General features: G+C 38.7%; 1 protein-coding gene across 1 annotated transcript in view; it reads left to right on the forward strand.

Annotated features, from left to right (window-relative positions):
- Positions 1–14,574, forward strand: part of LOC126326837 (ankyrin repeat domain-containing protein 6-like) — a 638,792-nt gene that overhangs the window by 611,856 nt on the left and 12,362 nt on the right. The window contains exon 13 of the mRNA XM_049995795.1: positions 13,094–13,380. Within this exon, the coding sequence (XP_049851752.1) occupies positions 13,094–13,380 (287 nt within the window). The remainder of the gene's footprint in view (positions 1–13,093; positions 13,381–14,574) is intronic.

The following is a 14,574-nucleotide window of genomic DNA, read 5'->3' on the forward strand; positions in this document are numbered from 1 at the left end:
ACTAGTTCTCACTGCATGACAATGCAAGACCTCATACTACTTTATCTGTTACCGATAATCTGGCCAGACATTCTGATATTGGCATCTCACATCTGCCATATTCACTTGACTTCTCACCTTGCATTTTCTTGTTTCTGTGGGTGAGAAGGTGACTGAAAGGGAAGCTTCATTAAGATATCACTGACATCCAACAGACTGTGACAAATGAGCTTATACGTATTCTAGTTGAAAATTTCCCTGCTTGCTTCCAAGACCTACAGAAACATTGGAAACTGTTTAAAGACAGCTAAGGGGGCTTCTTCAATAATCACTAGGTTCATTAATTGGTAAGTGCAATTTTTTGTTTAAAAAAAAATCAGGCCTGGAACATTTTTGACAAAGGGAGTATATAGATAATGGAAATAGATGGCATTGGCCATCCAACATCATGTAAACAGAGTCTAACCATATGGATCTGTAAACAGCAGCCTCAGTTTGAGTGATGTTTATACATGGTAATATTTTCTTATAATGTGTGTCATTATAACTATGCTAAGTCTATATGAATACCTGTAAAAGTATGTAATTGTGCAATTGGCACAACTGTGACACAATTCTTGGTTAGTGTGCTTTTTTCGTGCTGATTCCTGTGTTGATTTTTTATTTACATCTCTGATTATAGCTGTGCTGTTAGATGAAATCTAATGAAATAAAATGCATATGATATTATGACTGATGATGACCACCTTCCTGTTCTGGATGATTTACAGTTGTGCTAAATTACCAGACATAATTTGTGAAGGACTTTGTTTCATGAACATCTACATGGTTTCCCAAACCTCCAGTGTAAAAACCATATTGATAGTATTTAGTAAAGTAGTAAAGGAGTTTTGCTATTAGGGGAGCAAAATAACTGATGATGGTCGAAGTAGAGAGGATATAAAATGTAGACTGGCAATAGCAAGGAAAGCATTTCTGAAGAAGAGAAATTCGTTAACATCGAGTATAGATTTAAATGTCAGGAAGTCATTTCTGAAAGTATTTGCATGGAGTGTAGCCATGTATGGAAGTGAAACATGAACGGTAAATAGTTTGGACAAGAAGAGAATAGATGCTTTCGAAATGTGGTGCTACAGAAGAATGCTGAAGATTAGATGGTAGATCACATAACTAATGAGGAGGTATTGAATAGAACTGGGGAGAGGAGGAGCTTGTAGCACAACTTGACTAGAAGAAGGGATCGTTTGGTAGGACATGTTCTGAGGCATCAAGGGATCACCAATTTAGCGTTGGACGGCAGCATGGGGGGTAAAAATCTTAGAGGGAGACCAAGAGATGAATACACCAAGCAGATTCAGAAAGATGTAGGTTGCAGTAGGTACTGGGAGATGAAGAAGCTTGCACAGGACAGAGTAGCATGGAGAGCTGCATCAAACCAGTCTCAGGACTGAAGTCCACAACAACAACAACAACAACAACAACAGTATTTAATTTTCCCCATGAAATGCAGGAGAAAGAAAACTGGCGTTCTACAGATCGGAGCGTGGAATGTCAAATCCCTTAATCGGGCAGGTAGGTTAGAAAATTTAAAAAGGGAAATGGATAGGTTAAAGTTAGATATAGTGGGAATTAGTGAAGTTAGATGGCAGGAGGAACAAGACTTTTGGTCAGGTGAATACAGGGTTATAAATACAAAATCAAATAGGGGTAATGCAGGAGTAGGTTTAATAATGAATAAAAAAATAGGAGTGCGGGTAAGCTACTACAAACAGCATAGTGAACCTATTATAGTGGCCAAGATAGACACGAAGCCCATGTCTACTACAATAGTAAAAGTTTATATGCCAACTAGCTCTGCAGATGATGAAGAAATTGATGAAATGTATGATGAGATAAAAGAAATTATTCAGGTAGTGAAGGGAGACGAAAATTTAATAGTCATGGGTGACTGGAATTCGTCAGTCGGAAAAGGGAGAGAAGGAAACATAGTAGGTGATTATGGATTGGGGCTAAGAAATGAAAGAGAAAGCCGTCTGGTAGAATTTTGCACAGAGAATAACTTAATCATAGCTAAATTTAATCATAGCTAACACTTGGTTCAAGAATCATAAAAGAAGGTTGTATACATGGAAGAATCCTGGAGATACTAAAAGGTATCAGATAGATTATATAATGGTAAGACAGAGATTTAGGAATCAGGTTTTAAATTGTAGGACATTTCCAGGTGCAGATGTGGACTCGGACCACAATCTATTGGTTATGACCTGTAGGTTAAAACTGAAGAAACTGCAAAAAGGTGGGAACTTAAGGACATGGGATCTGGATAAGCTGAAAGAACCAGAGGTTGTACAGAGTTTCAAGGAGAGCATAAGGGAACAATTGACAGCAATGGGGGAAAGAAACACAGTAGAAGAAGAATGGGTAGCACTGAGGGATGAAGTAGTGAAGGCAGCAGAGGATAAAGTAGGTAAAAAGAGGAGGGCTGCTAGAAGTCCTTGGGTAACAGAAGAAATATTGAATTTAATTGATGAAAGGAGAAAATATAAAAATGCGGTAAATGAAGCAGGCAAAAAGGAATACAAATGTCTAAAAAATGAGATCTACAGGAAGTGCAAAATGGCTAAGCAGGGATGGCTAGAGGACAAATGTAAGGATGTAGAAGCTTATCTCACTAGGGGTAAGATAGATACTGCCTACAGGAAAATTAGAGAGACCTCTGGAGAGAAGAGAACCACGTGTATGAATATCAAGAGCTCAGATGGCAACCCAGTTCTAAGCAAAGAAGGGAAGGCAGAAAGGTGGAAGGAGTATATAGAAGGTTTATACAAGGGCAATGTGCTTGAGGACAATATTATGGCAATGGAAGAGGATGTAGATGAAGACGTAATGGAAGGTAAGATACTGCATGAAGAGTTTGACAGAGCACTGAAAGACCTGAGTCGAAACAAGGCCCCCGGAGTAGACAACATTCCATTAGAACTACTGACGGCCTTGGGAGAGCCAGTCATGACAAAACTCTACCAGCTGGTGAGCAAGATGTATGAGACAGGTGAAATACCCTCAGACTTCAAGAATAATAATTCCAATCCCAAAGAAAGCAGGTGCTGACAGATGTGAAAATTACCGAACTATCAGTTTAATAAGTCACAGCTGCAAAATACTAACGCGAATTCTTTAGAGACGAATGGAAAAACTGGTAGATGTGGACCTCGGGGAGGATCAGTTTGGATTCCGTAGAAATGTTGGAACACGTGAGCCAATACTGACCTTACGACTTATCTTAGAAGAAAGATTAAGAAAAGGCAAACCTACGTTTCTAGCATTTGTAGACTTAGAGAAAGCTTTTGACAATGTTGACTGGAATACTCTCTTTCAAATTCTGAAGGTGGCATGGGTTAAATAAAGGGAGCAAAAGGCTATTTACAATTTGTACAGAAACCAGATGGCAGTTATGAGTCGAGGGGCATGAAAGGGAAGCAGTGGTTGGGAAGGGAGTGAGACAGGGTTGTAGCTTATCCTCAATGTTGTTTAATCTGTATATTGAGCAAGCAGTAAAGGAAACAAAAGAAAAATTTGGAGTAGGTATTAAAATTCATGGAGAAGAAGTAAAAACTTTGAGGTTCGTCGATGACATTGTAATTCTGTCAGAGACGGCAAAGGACTTGGAAGAGCAGTTTAACGGAATGGACAGTGTCTTGAAAAGAGGATATAAGATGAACATCAATAAAAGCAAAACGAGGATAATGGAATGTAGTCAAATTAAATCTGGTGATGCTGAGGGAATTAGATTAGGAAATGAGACGCTTAAGGTAGTAAAGGAGTTTTGCTATTTAGGAAGTAAAATAACTGATGATGGTCGAAGTAGAGAGGATATAAAATGTAGACTGGCAATGGCAAGGAAAGTGTTTCTGAAGAAGAGAAATTTGTTAGCATCGAATATAGATTTATGTATCAGGAAGTCGTTTCTGAAAGTATTTGTTTGGAGTGTAGCCATGTATGGAAGTGAAACATGGACGATACCTAGTTTGGACAAGAAGAGAATAGAAGCTTTCGAAATGTGGTGCTACAGAAGAATGCTCAAGATTAGAAGGGTAGATCACGTAACTAATGAGGAGGTATTGAATAGGATTGGGGAGAAGAGAAGTTTGTGGCACAACTTGACTAGAAGAAGGGATCGGTTGGTAGGACATGTTTTGAGGCATCAAGGGATACTAATTTAGCATTGGAGGGCAGCGTGGAGGGTAAAAATCGTAGAGGGAGGCCTAGAGATGAATACACTAAGCAGGTTCAGAAGGATGTAGGTTGCAGTAGGTACTGGGAGATGAAGCGGCTTGCACAGGATAGAGTAGCATGGAGAGCTGCATCAAACCAGTCTCAGGACTGAAGACAACAACAACAACAACATGAAATGCATACCTCAATAATACACTGTGTAGTGTACTGGTGGAGCGGTTTTACTCTCCTGTCATAAAGAAATGAGGAGAAAATTATTTTGAACCAAGACTTTAATGCTGTCATTGAATTACATTGTAATGCAAACATTGAGACTGGCAGTCACCTCTTTGAACAATTCCTTTGCTATATGATGAGAGTCATTTGTCAATAAAAAAGTAAACATTCGTTTCTGACCAAAAGTGTTGGGCACTCTCAGAACAAGTAAGAGTTGTTGCCTCGATACCGGAGCTGCAGTTTCACTGATCAATCAAGACACTTACAAATTGCTGGGCACACCTCCGTTGCATGCCACAAATGTTAACTAGCTATTCATGTCAAGAGATACCTGTGTTAGGACAGTAAAGCCTTCTTGCAACATCTATATGTTTCGTTTCAAACTGTAAGCCCAACTAGATTTTCTGTAGTCCCCGCCATCTCCTCAGTAATATGCTAGTCTGTTGTTTTGAAGCTGGAAATATTATTCAGTATTTGATGGTGTTTGCTCCAAACCTCATTGATTGATAACTGCCGTCTGCTTCACATCTGCTGCACAGTGAGCTAGGTAAATTTAAGTATTAACTGTGTTTTCTTACTTGTCACTTCTTTTTCCATGTGTTTATGCTTTTAGGAAGCTTTAATTTTCGAGTACTAGTAATAGTGTTCCATAGGTTTTGTGTTTGTTTTGAATCCAGTCCAGAGACAGATAGTGCTTATTTTCAATGTTTCCAAGAAGAAGTGTCTAGTAACCACAGTTTAGTCAGCTATCAGCTGCCTTTAGTGAATTAGCAGTCTAGTTAAAAGTTGATTAACTCTCTACAGTAAATTGTTGATTTCTTAGGATGGATAGGATGTGTGACTGCTGTGTTCGGACGCTGGAGGAGCTGGCCACTGTTTGCGAACAGCTGAATGTGTTGATGGCCGTGGTCAGCCGTCTTCAGGTTGCTGCCTCGGAGTGTAGCAGCAGTGGAGAGTCTGGTGCATCGCTTGGTACACCCCAGGTGTTACATGCGTCACCCATGGTCCCTGTTGTCGAGACATCTTCGCGGGTACCGGACGCGGTTGGGCCACCCTCTCCCCAAGGGAAGTGGCGGGTTCAGCAGCATTCGCGTCACACGAGGCAGAGGGTCAATGTGGTGGCTAGCCGTGTGGCATCGCCTGCTCTGCCTGAGAAGGGAAATGTGGCCGCTCCTTCAGCAAGGTCCAAGCAGGCTCATGGGGGGAGGAGTTTATTAGTGATTGGGAGCTCCAATGTTAGGCGGGTGATGGAGCCCCTTAGGGAAATAGCGGAAAGGTCGGGAAAGAAGGCCAGTGTTCACTCTGTCTGCTTGAGGAGGGAGGCCCTGCTAGCAGCGATAGAGAGCACTGGGTGCACCCGACTGCAAATTGTTGCTCATGTCGGCACCAATGACTCCTGCCGTCTGGGTTCAGAGGTCGTCCTCAGTTCATAGAGGCAGTTGGCGGAGTTGCTGAAGGCGGAAAGCCTCACTCATGGGGTAGAATCTGAGCTAACTATTTGTAGTATCGTTCCCAGAACCGATCGCGCTCCTCTGGTTTGGAGCCGAGTGGAAGGCTTAAACCAGAGGCTCAGACGATTCTGCGGAGATCTGGGGTGCAAATTTCTTCACCTCCAATATCAGGTGGAGAAATGTAGGGTCCCCCTGAATAGGTCAGGCATGCACTACATGCAGGAAGCAGCTACAAGGGTTAGTGGAGTACGTGTGGAGTGCACATGTGGGTTTTTTAGGTTACAGAATTCCAACCTAGGTGCAACAAGATGCCTCCTGAGATGCGACAAGGTAGTAGTAGGCAAAATGCAACAGGGAATAACAATATTATGTGGTATTAGTAAACTGCAGGAGCGTCTATAGAATGGTACCAGAACTGTACTCGTTAATAAAGGGTTGCAATGCCCAGGGACAGAAAGTTGGCTGAAACCAAATGTAAACAGTAATGAAATTCTAAACTCAGATTGGAATGTATACCACAGAGACAGGCTGGACAGTGAAGGTGGGGGCATGTTTATAGCGATAAGAAGTGCAATAGTATTGAAGGAAATTGACGGCGATCCAAAATGTGAAATAATTTTGGTGAAGGTCGCGGTTAAAGCAGGATCAAACATGCTAATAGGATGTCGCTATAGGCCCCCTGGCTCAGCAGCTGTTGTGGCAGAGCACCTGAAGGAAAATCTGGAAAATATTTTGAGTAGATTTCCCAACTATGTTATAGTTCTGGGTGGAGATTTTAATTTGCCAGATATAGACTGGGAGACTCAAACGTTTATGAAGGGTGGCAGGGACAAAGAATCCAGTGAATTTTTTTTAAGCTACCTTGAGCAGTTAAACAGAGAACCGACTTGTGGCGATAACATATTAGACCTTCTGTAGACAAACAGACCCAAACTATTTGAAACAGTTAACGCAGAACAGGGAATCAGCGATCATAAAGCAGTTACTGTATTGATGATTCAGCCGTAAATAGAAATATTAGAAAAGGTAGGAAGATTTTTCTGTTTAGCAAAAGTGACAAAAAGCAGATAACAGAGTACTTGATGGCTCAACACAAAAGATTTGTCTCAGGTACAGATAGTGTTGAGGATCAGTGGACAAAGTTCAAAACCATCGTACAATATGCATTAGATGAGTATGTGCCAAGCAAGACTGTAAGAGATGGAAAAGAGCCACTGTGGCACAACAACAGAATTAGAAAACTGCTGCGGAAACAAAGGGAACTTCACAGCAAACATAAACATAGCCAAAGCCTTGCAGACAAACAAAAATTACACAAAGCGAAAGGTAGTGTGAGGAGGGCTAAGCGAGAGGCATTCAATGAATTTGAAAGTAAAGTTCTATGTATTGACTTGGCAGAAAATCGTAAGAAATTTTGGTCTTATGTCAAAGTGGTAGGTGGATCAAAACAAAATGGCCAGACACTCTTTGACCAAAATGGTACTGAAACAGAGGATGAAGACTAAAGGCTGAAATACTAAATGTCTTTTTCCGAAGCTGTTTCACAGAGGAAGACTGCACTGTAGTTCCTTCTCTAGATTGTCACACAGATTACAAAATGGAAGATATCGAAACAGATGACAGAGGGATAGAAAAACAATGAAAATCACTCAAAAGAGAAAAGGCCGATGGACCTAATGGGATACCAGTTCAATTTTACACAGAGTAGGGGAAGGAACTTGCCTCCCCCCTTCTTGAAGTGGTGTACCGTAGGTCTCTAGAAGAGCGTAGTGTTCCAAAGGATTGTAAAAGGGCACAGGTCGTCCCCATTTTCAAGAAGGGACGTCAAACAGATTTGCAGAACTATAGACCTATATCTTTAACGTCGATTAGTTGTAGAATTTTGGAACATGTATTATGTTCGAGTATAATGACTTTTCTGGAGACTAGAAATCTACTCTGTAGGAACCAGCATGGGTTTCGAAAAAGACAATCATGTGGAAACCAGCTCGCACTATTCGTCCATGAGACTAAGAGGGCCATAGACTCGGGTTCCCAAGTAGATGCCGTGTTTCTTGACTTCCGCAAGGTGTTTGATACAGTTCTCCACAGTCATTTAATGAACAAAGTAAGAGCATATGGACTATCAGACCAATTGTGTGATTGGATTGAAGAGTTCATAGATAACAGAATGCAGCATATCATTCTCAATGGAGAGAAGTCTTCTGAAGTAAGAGTGATTTCAGGTGTGATGCAGGTGAGTTTCGTAGGACCGTTGGTATTCACAATATACATAAATGACCTTGTGGATAACATCGGAAGTTCACTGAGTCTTTTTGCGGATGACACTGTAGTATATAGAGAGGTTGTAACAATGGAAAATTGTACTGAAATGCAGGAGGATCTGCAACAAATTGACGCATGGTGCAGGGAATGGCAATTGAATCTCAATGTAGACAAGTGTAATGTGCTGCAAATACATAGAAAGAAAGATCCTTTATCAGTTAGCTACAATATATCAGGTCAGCAACTGGAAGCAGTTAATTCCATAAATTATCTGGGAGTAGGCAGTAGGGGTGATTTAAAATGTAATGACCACATAAAATTAATCATCAGTAAAGCAGATGCCAGACTGAGATTCATTGGAAGAATCCTAAGGAAATGCAATCTGCAAACAAAGGAAGTAGGTTACAGTACACTTGTTCGCCCACTGCTAGAATACTGCTCACCGGTGTGGGACCGTACCAGATAGGGATGATAGAAGAGATAGAGAAGATCCAACGGAGAGCAGCGTGTTTCGTTACAGGATCATTTAGTAATCGCAAAAGCATTACAGAGATGATAGATCAACTCCAGTGGAAGACTCTGCAAGAGAGACGCTCAGTACCGACAATCTTTCTTTCCACGAACAATACGAGACTGGAATAGAAGGAAGGGCTGATAGAGGTACTCAAAGTACCCTCTGCCACACACCGTCAGGTGGCTTGCGGAGTATGGATGTAGATGTGGATGTAGAAACCCATATATTAAGCTGTAGAAGAACTTGCAATTATTTATACAAATTGTTCAATAGTATTAAAGTTAAACACAGTAAGGATATAATTTTAGCTGATTTAACATTAACTGTATTGCTTTCATCCTCTTACATACTTCTTGCATTTACTGACACACACAAAACCAACCACTGAAATAGTGAACCTTTATATACACAACAACTGTTGAAAGTAGATGAAAATTATATTTCCTTGTAATCTACTGATAATAAGAGGAAAGAGTGACCTATGAAATGAAGAACAGAATCACACAGCTAGGTGGTCTTACTCGCCACATAATATATTCACTAAAGAGCATTGTAACCTCTACCTACTGGGTGGATTCACATCTACATTGACGTTATCCTTCCATCTAGTTTTGCAAGATTTAGTGAAACTCCACATTTTTTTCTCAAAACATCTGCCACTCCACTGCAAAATACAATGAAATCTTTGAAAATTCCACATCCCAAAACTAAATTCCCTTGAACATTACAAACTCATTAAAATTGCATGTACATCTACATTGCAAACTGCTTTTTGCATATTTATATTAAAAATCTTTTTTGAAAATTGTGTATTTTACTGTTAACCCAAAAATTATTTCTTTATTCATTACACCACTTACCTCATTGTCAACTTCTAACAATTTCTTCATAGCAACTGCTGGTAATTTCGCTACATGCATCTTTGTTTGGTTTGTCTTTGCCTTTCCAGAATGCAAATCTTTCATCACGTCATCATTTACATTAACTGCAATAAACTGAATCTCATTACTACAACTGTTAATCAATAACAATTCAATCTTCTCAACCTTAATTGAATAAAACTACATGATTCCAGAGACCTTTTCAAGTCTCCAACATCTATGATGAATTTGTGCAGACTGAAGCAATAAATAAAAATATGTACCAAGGGCAAGATATGAACCAAGGTCTCCTGCACACTTGCATAGTGGCTTTACACAAGTGCCCAGACTACTCTAGCATGCCCCCCCCCCCCCCCAGTCTAAATTCTCATTCACACCTCAACCCACTTTGATGTTTGGGAGACTTGGAAAGGTCTCTGGAAATGTATAATTTAATTTGATTAAAGCACCTATGCCTGTGCTTCAGGCTGGACCCTAATTTCATTCAATGCTGAGGTGTCATTCCAAAATAGTTGTAGAGCCTCTGCAATGCTGTCTGATTTAAGGAGAATACCTACTGGACTGAGGCATGAATGGGAACTTGCATTGGGGAGGGGGGGGGGGGTGGAAGAAGCATGCTGGGGTAGTTGTGCAAAGCCACTGTGCAAGGTTGGCATAGTGGTTAGCACATCTGCCTAGTGAGCAGAAGACCCAGGTTTGAATCACGGCCTTTGTACATATTGTGATTCTTTGTTTGTCTGCTTATATACTTGTCAACTTTGTCAAACTTTCTTTTACCATCTGCACAAACCATATTTCAATATAGTCAAATGCATCACTTGTTACATCAACATTTTCTTTAGCTACCCTCACCTCCTCAATATCAACAACATCAATTTGCTTTGTGTTGAAGACCATTTTATTACTATCATCAGATCATATTTGCATTACTTCAGTTAAATCATTCTGACAATCAATAACATCAACTTCTAGCCCCTCAGTATACATTTTTCCAGCTCATCTCCTCTTTCCAGTAGATTCTGACTCCAAACATCTAATAATTATCCCATATTCTTTGACATTTTATGTTCCATTTTTCAAACAAGTTTTCACTAACTGTAAATGCTTGTCTCAGTTTTTAAATTGCTATTTAATGTCACTACCATTTTTATTCATTTCTACTCTGAAACCACCGCTGTCACTTTTGCTATGAATATTCTCATTCATAAACTTCATCAACAGTGATTTAAGAGACTTGTTTTCCAACATTTTCTGTGCACTCTCACCATCTACACTGTTTTTCATTATCCTGTCATGCTTTTTATCAATATTGTCTGAACACTTAAAAAACAAACAATTTTACCTTTAAATTGTCTCAGCGGTGGTAGGTGTAGCCATCAAAATTTGTCTGCCTTTCCCACTTCTGCATCAGTTTGCAATATTTACTGCTGAATTCCATGCCAAATATCCTCACTGGCTGTCTAAAATAGTGCTGACTTTCTCATCCCTGATTGGCTGAAGTCCCCTCCATGTGACAGCATCCATTTAAATGCACTGTCCCTGTTCACAGTTTTGTTTCACCCATGCCTTTTGAAATGTTTTCACTGTTCACTGCCACTACAACCCCCAGTTCATATTTCCCAATAACACATTTTAACCTGCAAATTCAAAATTATTTTCACTTATCATTATCCTTCATAAGTTCGTTGTTATTGTGTCTGGGCAGATGAACTTCCTCACCCACATAAACTGTACTTGGTACTGCCTAAGATTGTTATGACTATGCTAAGGTGGAATTGTTCTTCACATGCCTGAGTAATTTTTAGTTGTGCTAGGATGGGACAACTCTTCAACCATAAAACACCAAATTTTAAGCCAACAACCTGATTTCTGTGGCCTCCGTCATCTCCTTGAAGGACTTTCAGTCTCTTGTCTTGACTCTTAAACTCTTATTTAGCATTTGAAGGTGCTTGCTCAAAAAACTTTACACAACACCACAATTTAGGTTGCATTTTTTATGCATTTATTAGCCTCCAAGTTATATTGTTGTGATGATGACCAGTTTCTCCATTTCATGAGATTATTAGCCACTAAAATCAGGTCAGCATTCACAAGCAACTAACAGTCCTGTGGCAGAATTACTCAGAAAATTGTAAAGCTACTGAAGCTTAAATTAATGAAGCACTGTCCAACAATCAGTGATAGTTCTAAGAAGTCACTAGACAAAGTAATTAAGTGTCATACAGAATGCAGGCCATATTTGTACAAATCACTAAAGTTCACATAGACTATTGTCTAGTATTAAATAGCCATACAGAAGTTCACTGCAGTAATTCATTTAGTGCAGTCATTAATAAAAGTCACCACTCCCAATAATTGTTTGTTCTAATGACAGTCAACATCCAATTCTTCTAACAACAACAACACATTTCAGTCAAAATATTCCTTAAGTTAAGTTACAAGAATTACTTTAAGCTTTTAAACATTGACAGTACTGAGTTTCCACGGATACCAATATATGTATTTTTGCAAACAAGTTGCACGTAACTATTGGATGAGCAAATACTACGAGCAGATTTGACATAGATGTTACATGTCTGTTAGCTCAACCGTGTCTGGACACAGACTCCAAACTGAGAGGTATCTAACTATGTAAAGACTGGCATTTGAACATTACTATTTCAGAAATTCCACATTTGAAAATTGGCTATGTTAATCATTAATACAGATAAAAAAATTTGATTTATGATAGATCTAATAATCTAGGAAATTAAAAGAGTTTATGGCATGACTTTATGCATACACATTGGGAATACCTTTCCTATGAGTACAAGTGCCATATTGGGAAATATTATAAGTTAGATGAAAATCTTAATAGTTCAGTCATCCAATGCATAAAATTTAGATTTAGAAATGTGCAGTGGCAGAGGTTAGAGTGTAACAAGCACTGAGGCAAAAATCTGCACTGGAAACGTAGCTCCTTCTAAAACTGAATATTAATTATCTCAAATTAATTAGTTTCACAGAATTTGGAATAAATTATTTAAATTTATAAAAATTAAAACAGTCTTTATCACACGAAAACATTTATGCAATCAAGACTGTTCTAATTTAAAAACAAACAAAAAAAATCAGTCAGATCACTGTTCTTCCAATGATGTTTAAAAAAGAAAAGTTATTTAAGAGTTGTAATTAATGGTGTCACAATCCCCAGAATTACATATTAGCCCATAATGTTTTGCTTATTACTTCAAGTAATAAAAGCTACACTTAGGTATAATTTCTAATTAACTCATTTCCTAATAAAACTAAGTGCAGCATTAGAATCAGCACACCAAATACATTACCCTGAATAATGAATCTAACAACAAGTGGGAAACAGCTTACATGACATTTTGAAATATTTGAACACCTCTCAGAGGCATACTACTGACAGGTACAAGATCTGAGAAATAAGCAAAGGGGTACAAAAATATATTTGTTATTTACAAGAGCTTGAGTCATAACTGATGGAATAGTTCCAACAAGCCACTTCACAAGTCATGAGAAAACCTTATAATAAATCACATTTTCAGGTCATCTAGTCATGCAACAGCACTACAGCATATTGAAGAAGATCGCCTGCAAAATATCTCCAATCACAAGCGCCCTGACAACATTAGGCACCAGAAAACTATAGGCAACTGCATGGACAGATGGCTTAATAAGACTTTTAAGACTGATGGTGTCATAGATGGGAACAGAATAACTTCAAATGACAGGGCATATAAAAAAGGCAATGATCAAGATGTGTCATTGCCGCTTCAACATTCAGTGCCTGAAATGGTTGCACGGTTTCAGAACTCGCAGATGTCTCATACAGGTATTTACATATACTTTTCCATTTTTTCTTTCAGTTTTCATTTGTGTTCATTAAAACACAGGAGTTGTCTTTTACAGCCAGATTTTATTTTAGCAGCAATAGAAAAATTAGTAATGAATGTATAGGATGAAAGCAATGAGCAACTAAAGTGTCCAGTGAATTGATGTTTGAATATCAGCTCTGGTTTGGATTTTAATCAATGCCTTTTTAGTGGAATACCACCATACAGATGATAGGACAGAATTTGTGGAAATACTGTCAACTGAAAGTAGAGTTCATGACACAATGTTAAAGTACACAGAAAGCAAGGCAGAAAGAGCAATTAAAAGCAAAGGACAAATAAAAAGAGTAGGGATGATATATATATATATATATATATATATATATATATATATATATATATATATATATATATAGAGAGAGAGAGAGAGAGAGAGAGAGAGAGAGAGAGAGAGAGAGAGAGAGAATCAGACGAAATAAAAGAACAAACAGGTGCAGTAAATTTTGTGTGTGTGTGTGTGTGTGTGTGTGTGTGTGTGTGACTACACTACCTGCAAAGTCTCAGTACAGTAGCAACTAAATTATTTATCCAAACGAAAAAAGAGTAGCATACGTCTTCATCATCATTATGTTTAGTAAACATGAGTGTCACACAGATGCTGATTAAACTACAGATTAAACTACAGCAGTATATGTTACAAGAGAGGCATTGAGAATCATGGAAAGATTCACTGTTAAAAGTTCTGAGTATCCATTCCAAGAAGAGCCAGCATGCACATTACTTACTTCCAGATTATTTTGCAAAATGACCACAACTGAAAAATTAGACAAATTCAAGTTCATACAGAGACTTCCCAGCAGTCATTCTTCCTGTATACATTTACAATTGGAAAAGGAAATGAGGTAAATAATAGTGGTATACAGAGTACTCTCTGCTACAAACAATAAGGTACATGTATGAGTGAGTACTTATGAGGTCGTTAAAACATATGAGGGGTTGGCCTGGGGAAAAAGATTTGAATACTGGAGACTGAAGACAGTTTTGTTAGCAAAACCTATGCAAATGAGATGTGTCCTCTGTTCACCAGACAGTAAGCCAGCATCCTGAATTCAGCACTTTAAATGGGAAATGAGGTGGTAACATTGAATTCTTCATTATCAGACTTGGCCAAATTTTGCCATATGTCATATAGT

The sequence above is a fragment of the Schistocerca gregaria genome, chromosome 2 (genome assembly GCF_023897955.1).
Source record: "Schistocerca gregaria isolate iqSchGreg1 chromosome 2, iqSchGreg1.2, whole genome shotgun sequence".
Classification (NCBI taxonomy): Eukaryota; Metazoa; Arthropoda; class Insecta; order Orthoptera; family Acrididae; genus Schistocerca; species Schistocerca gregaria.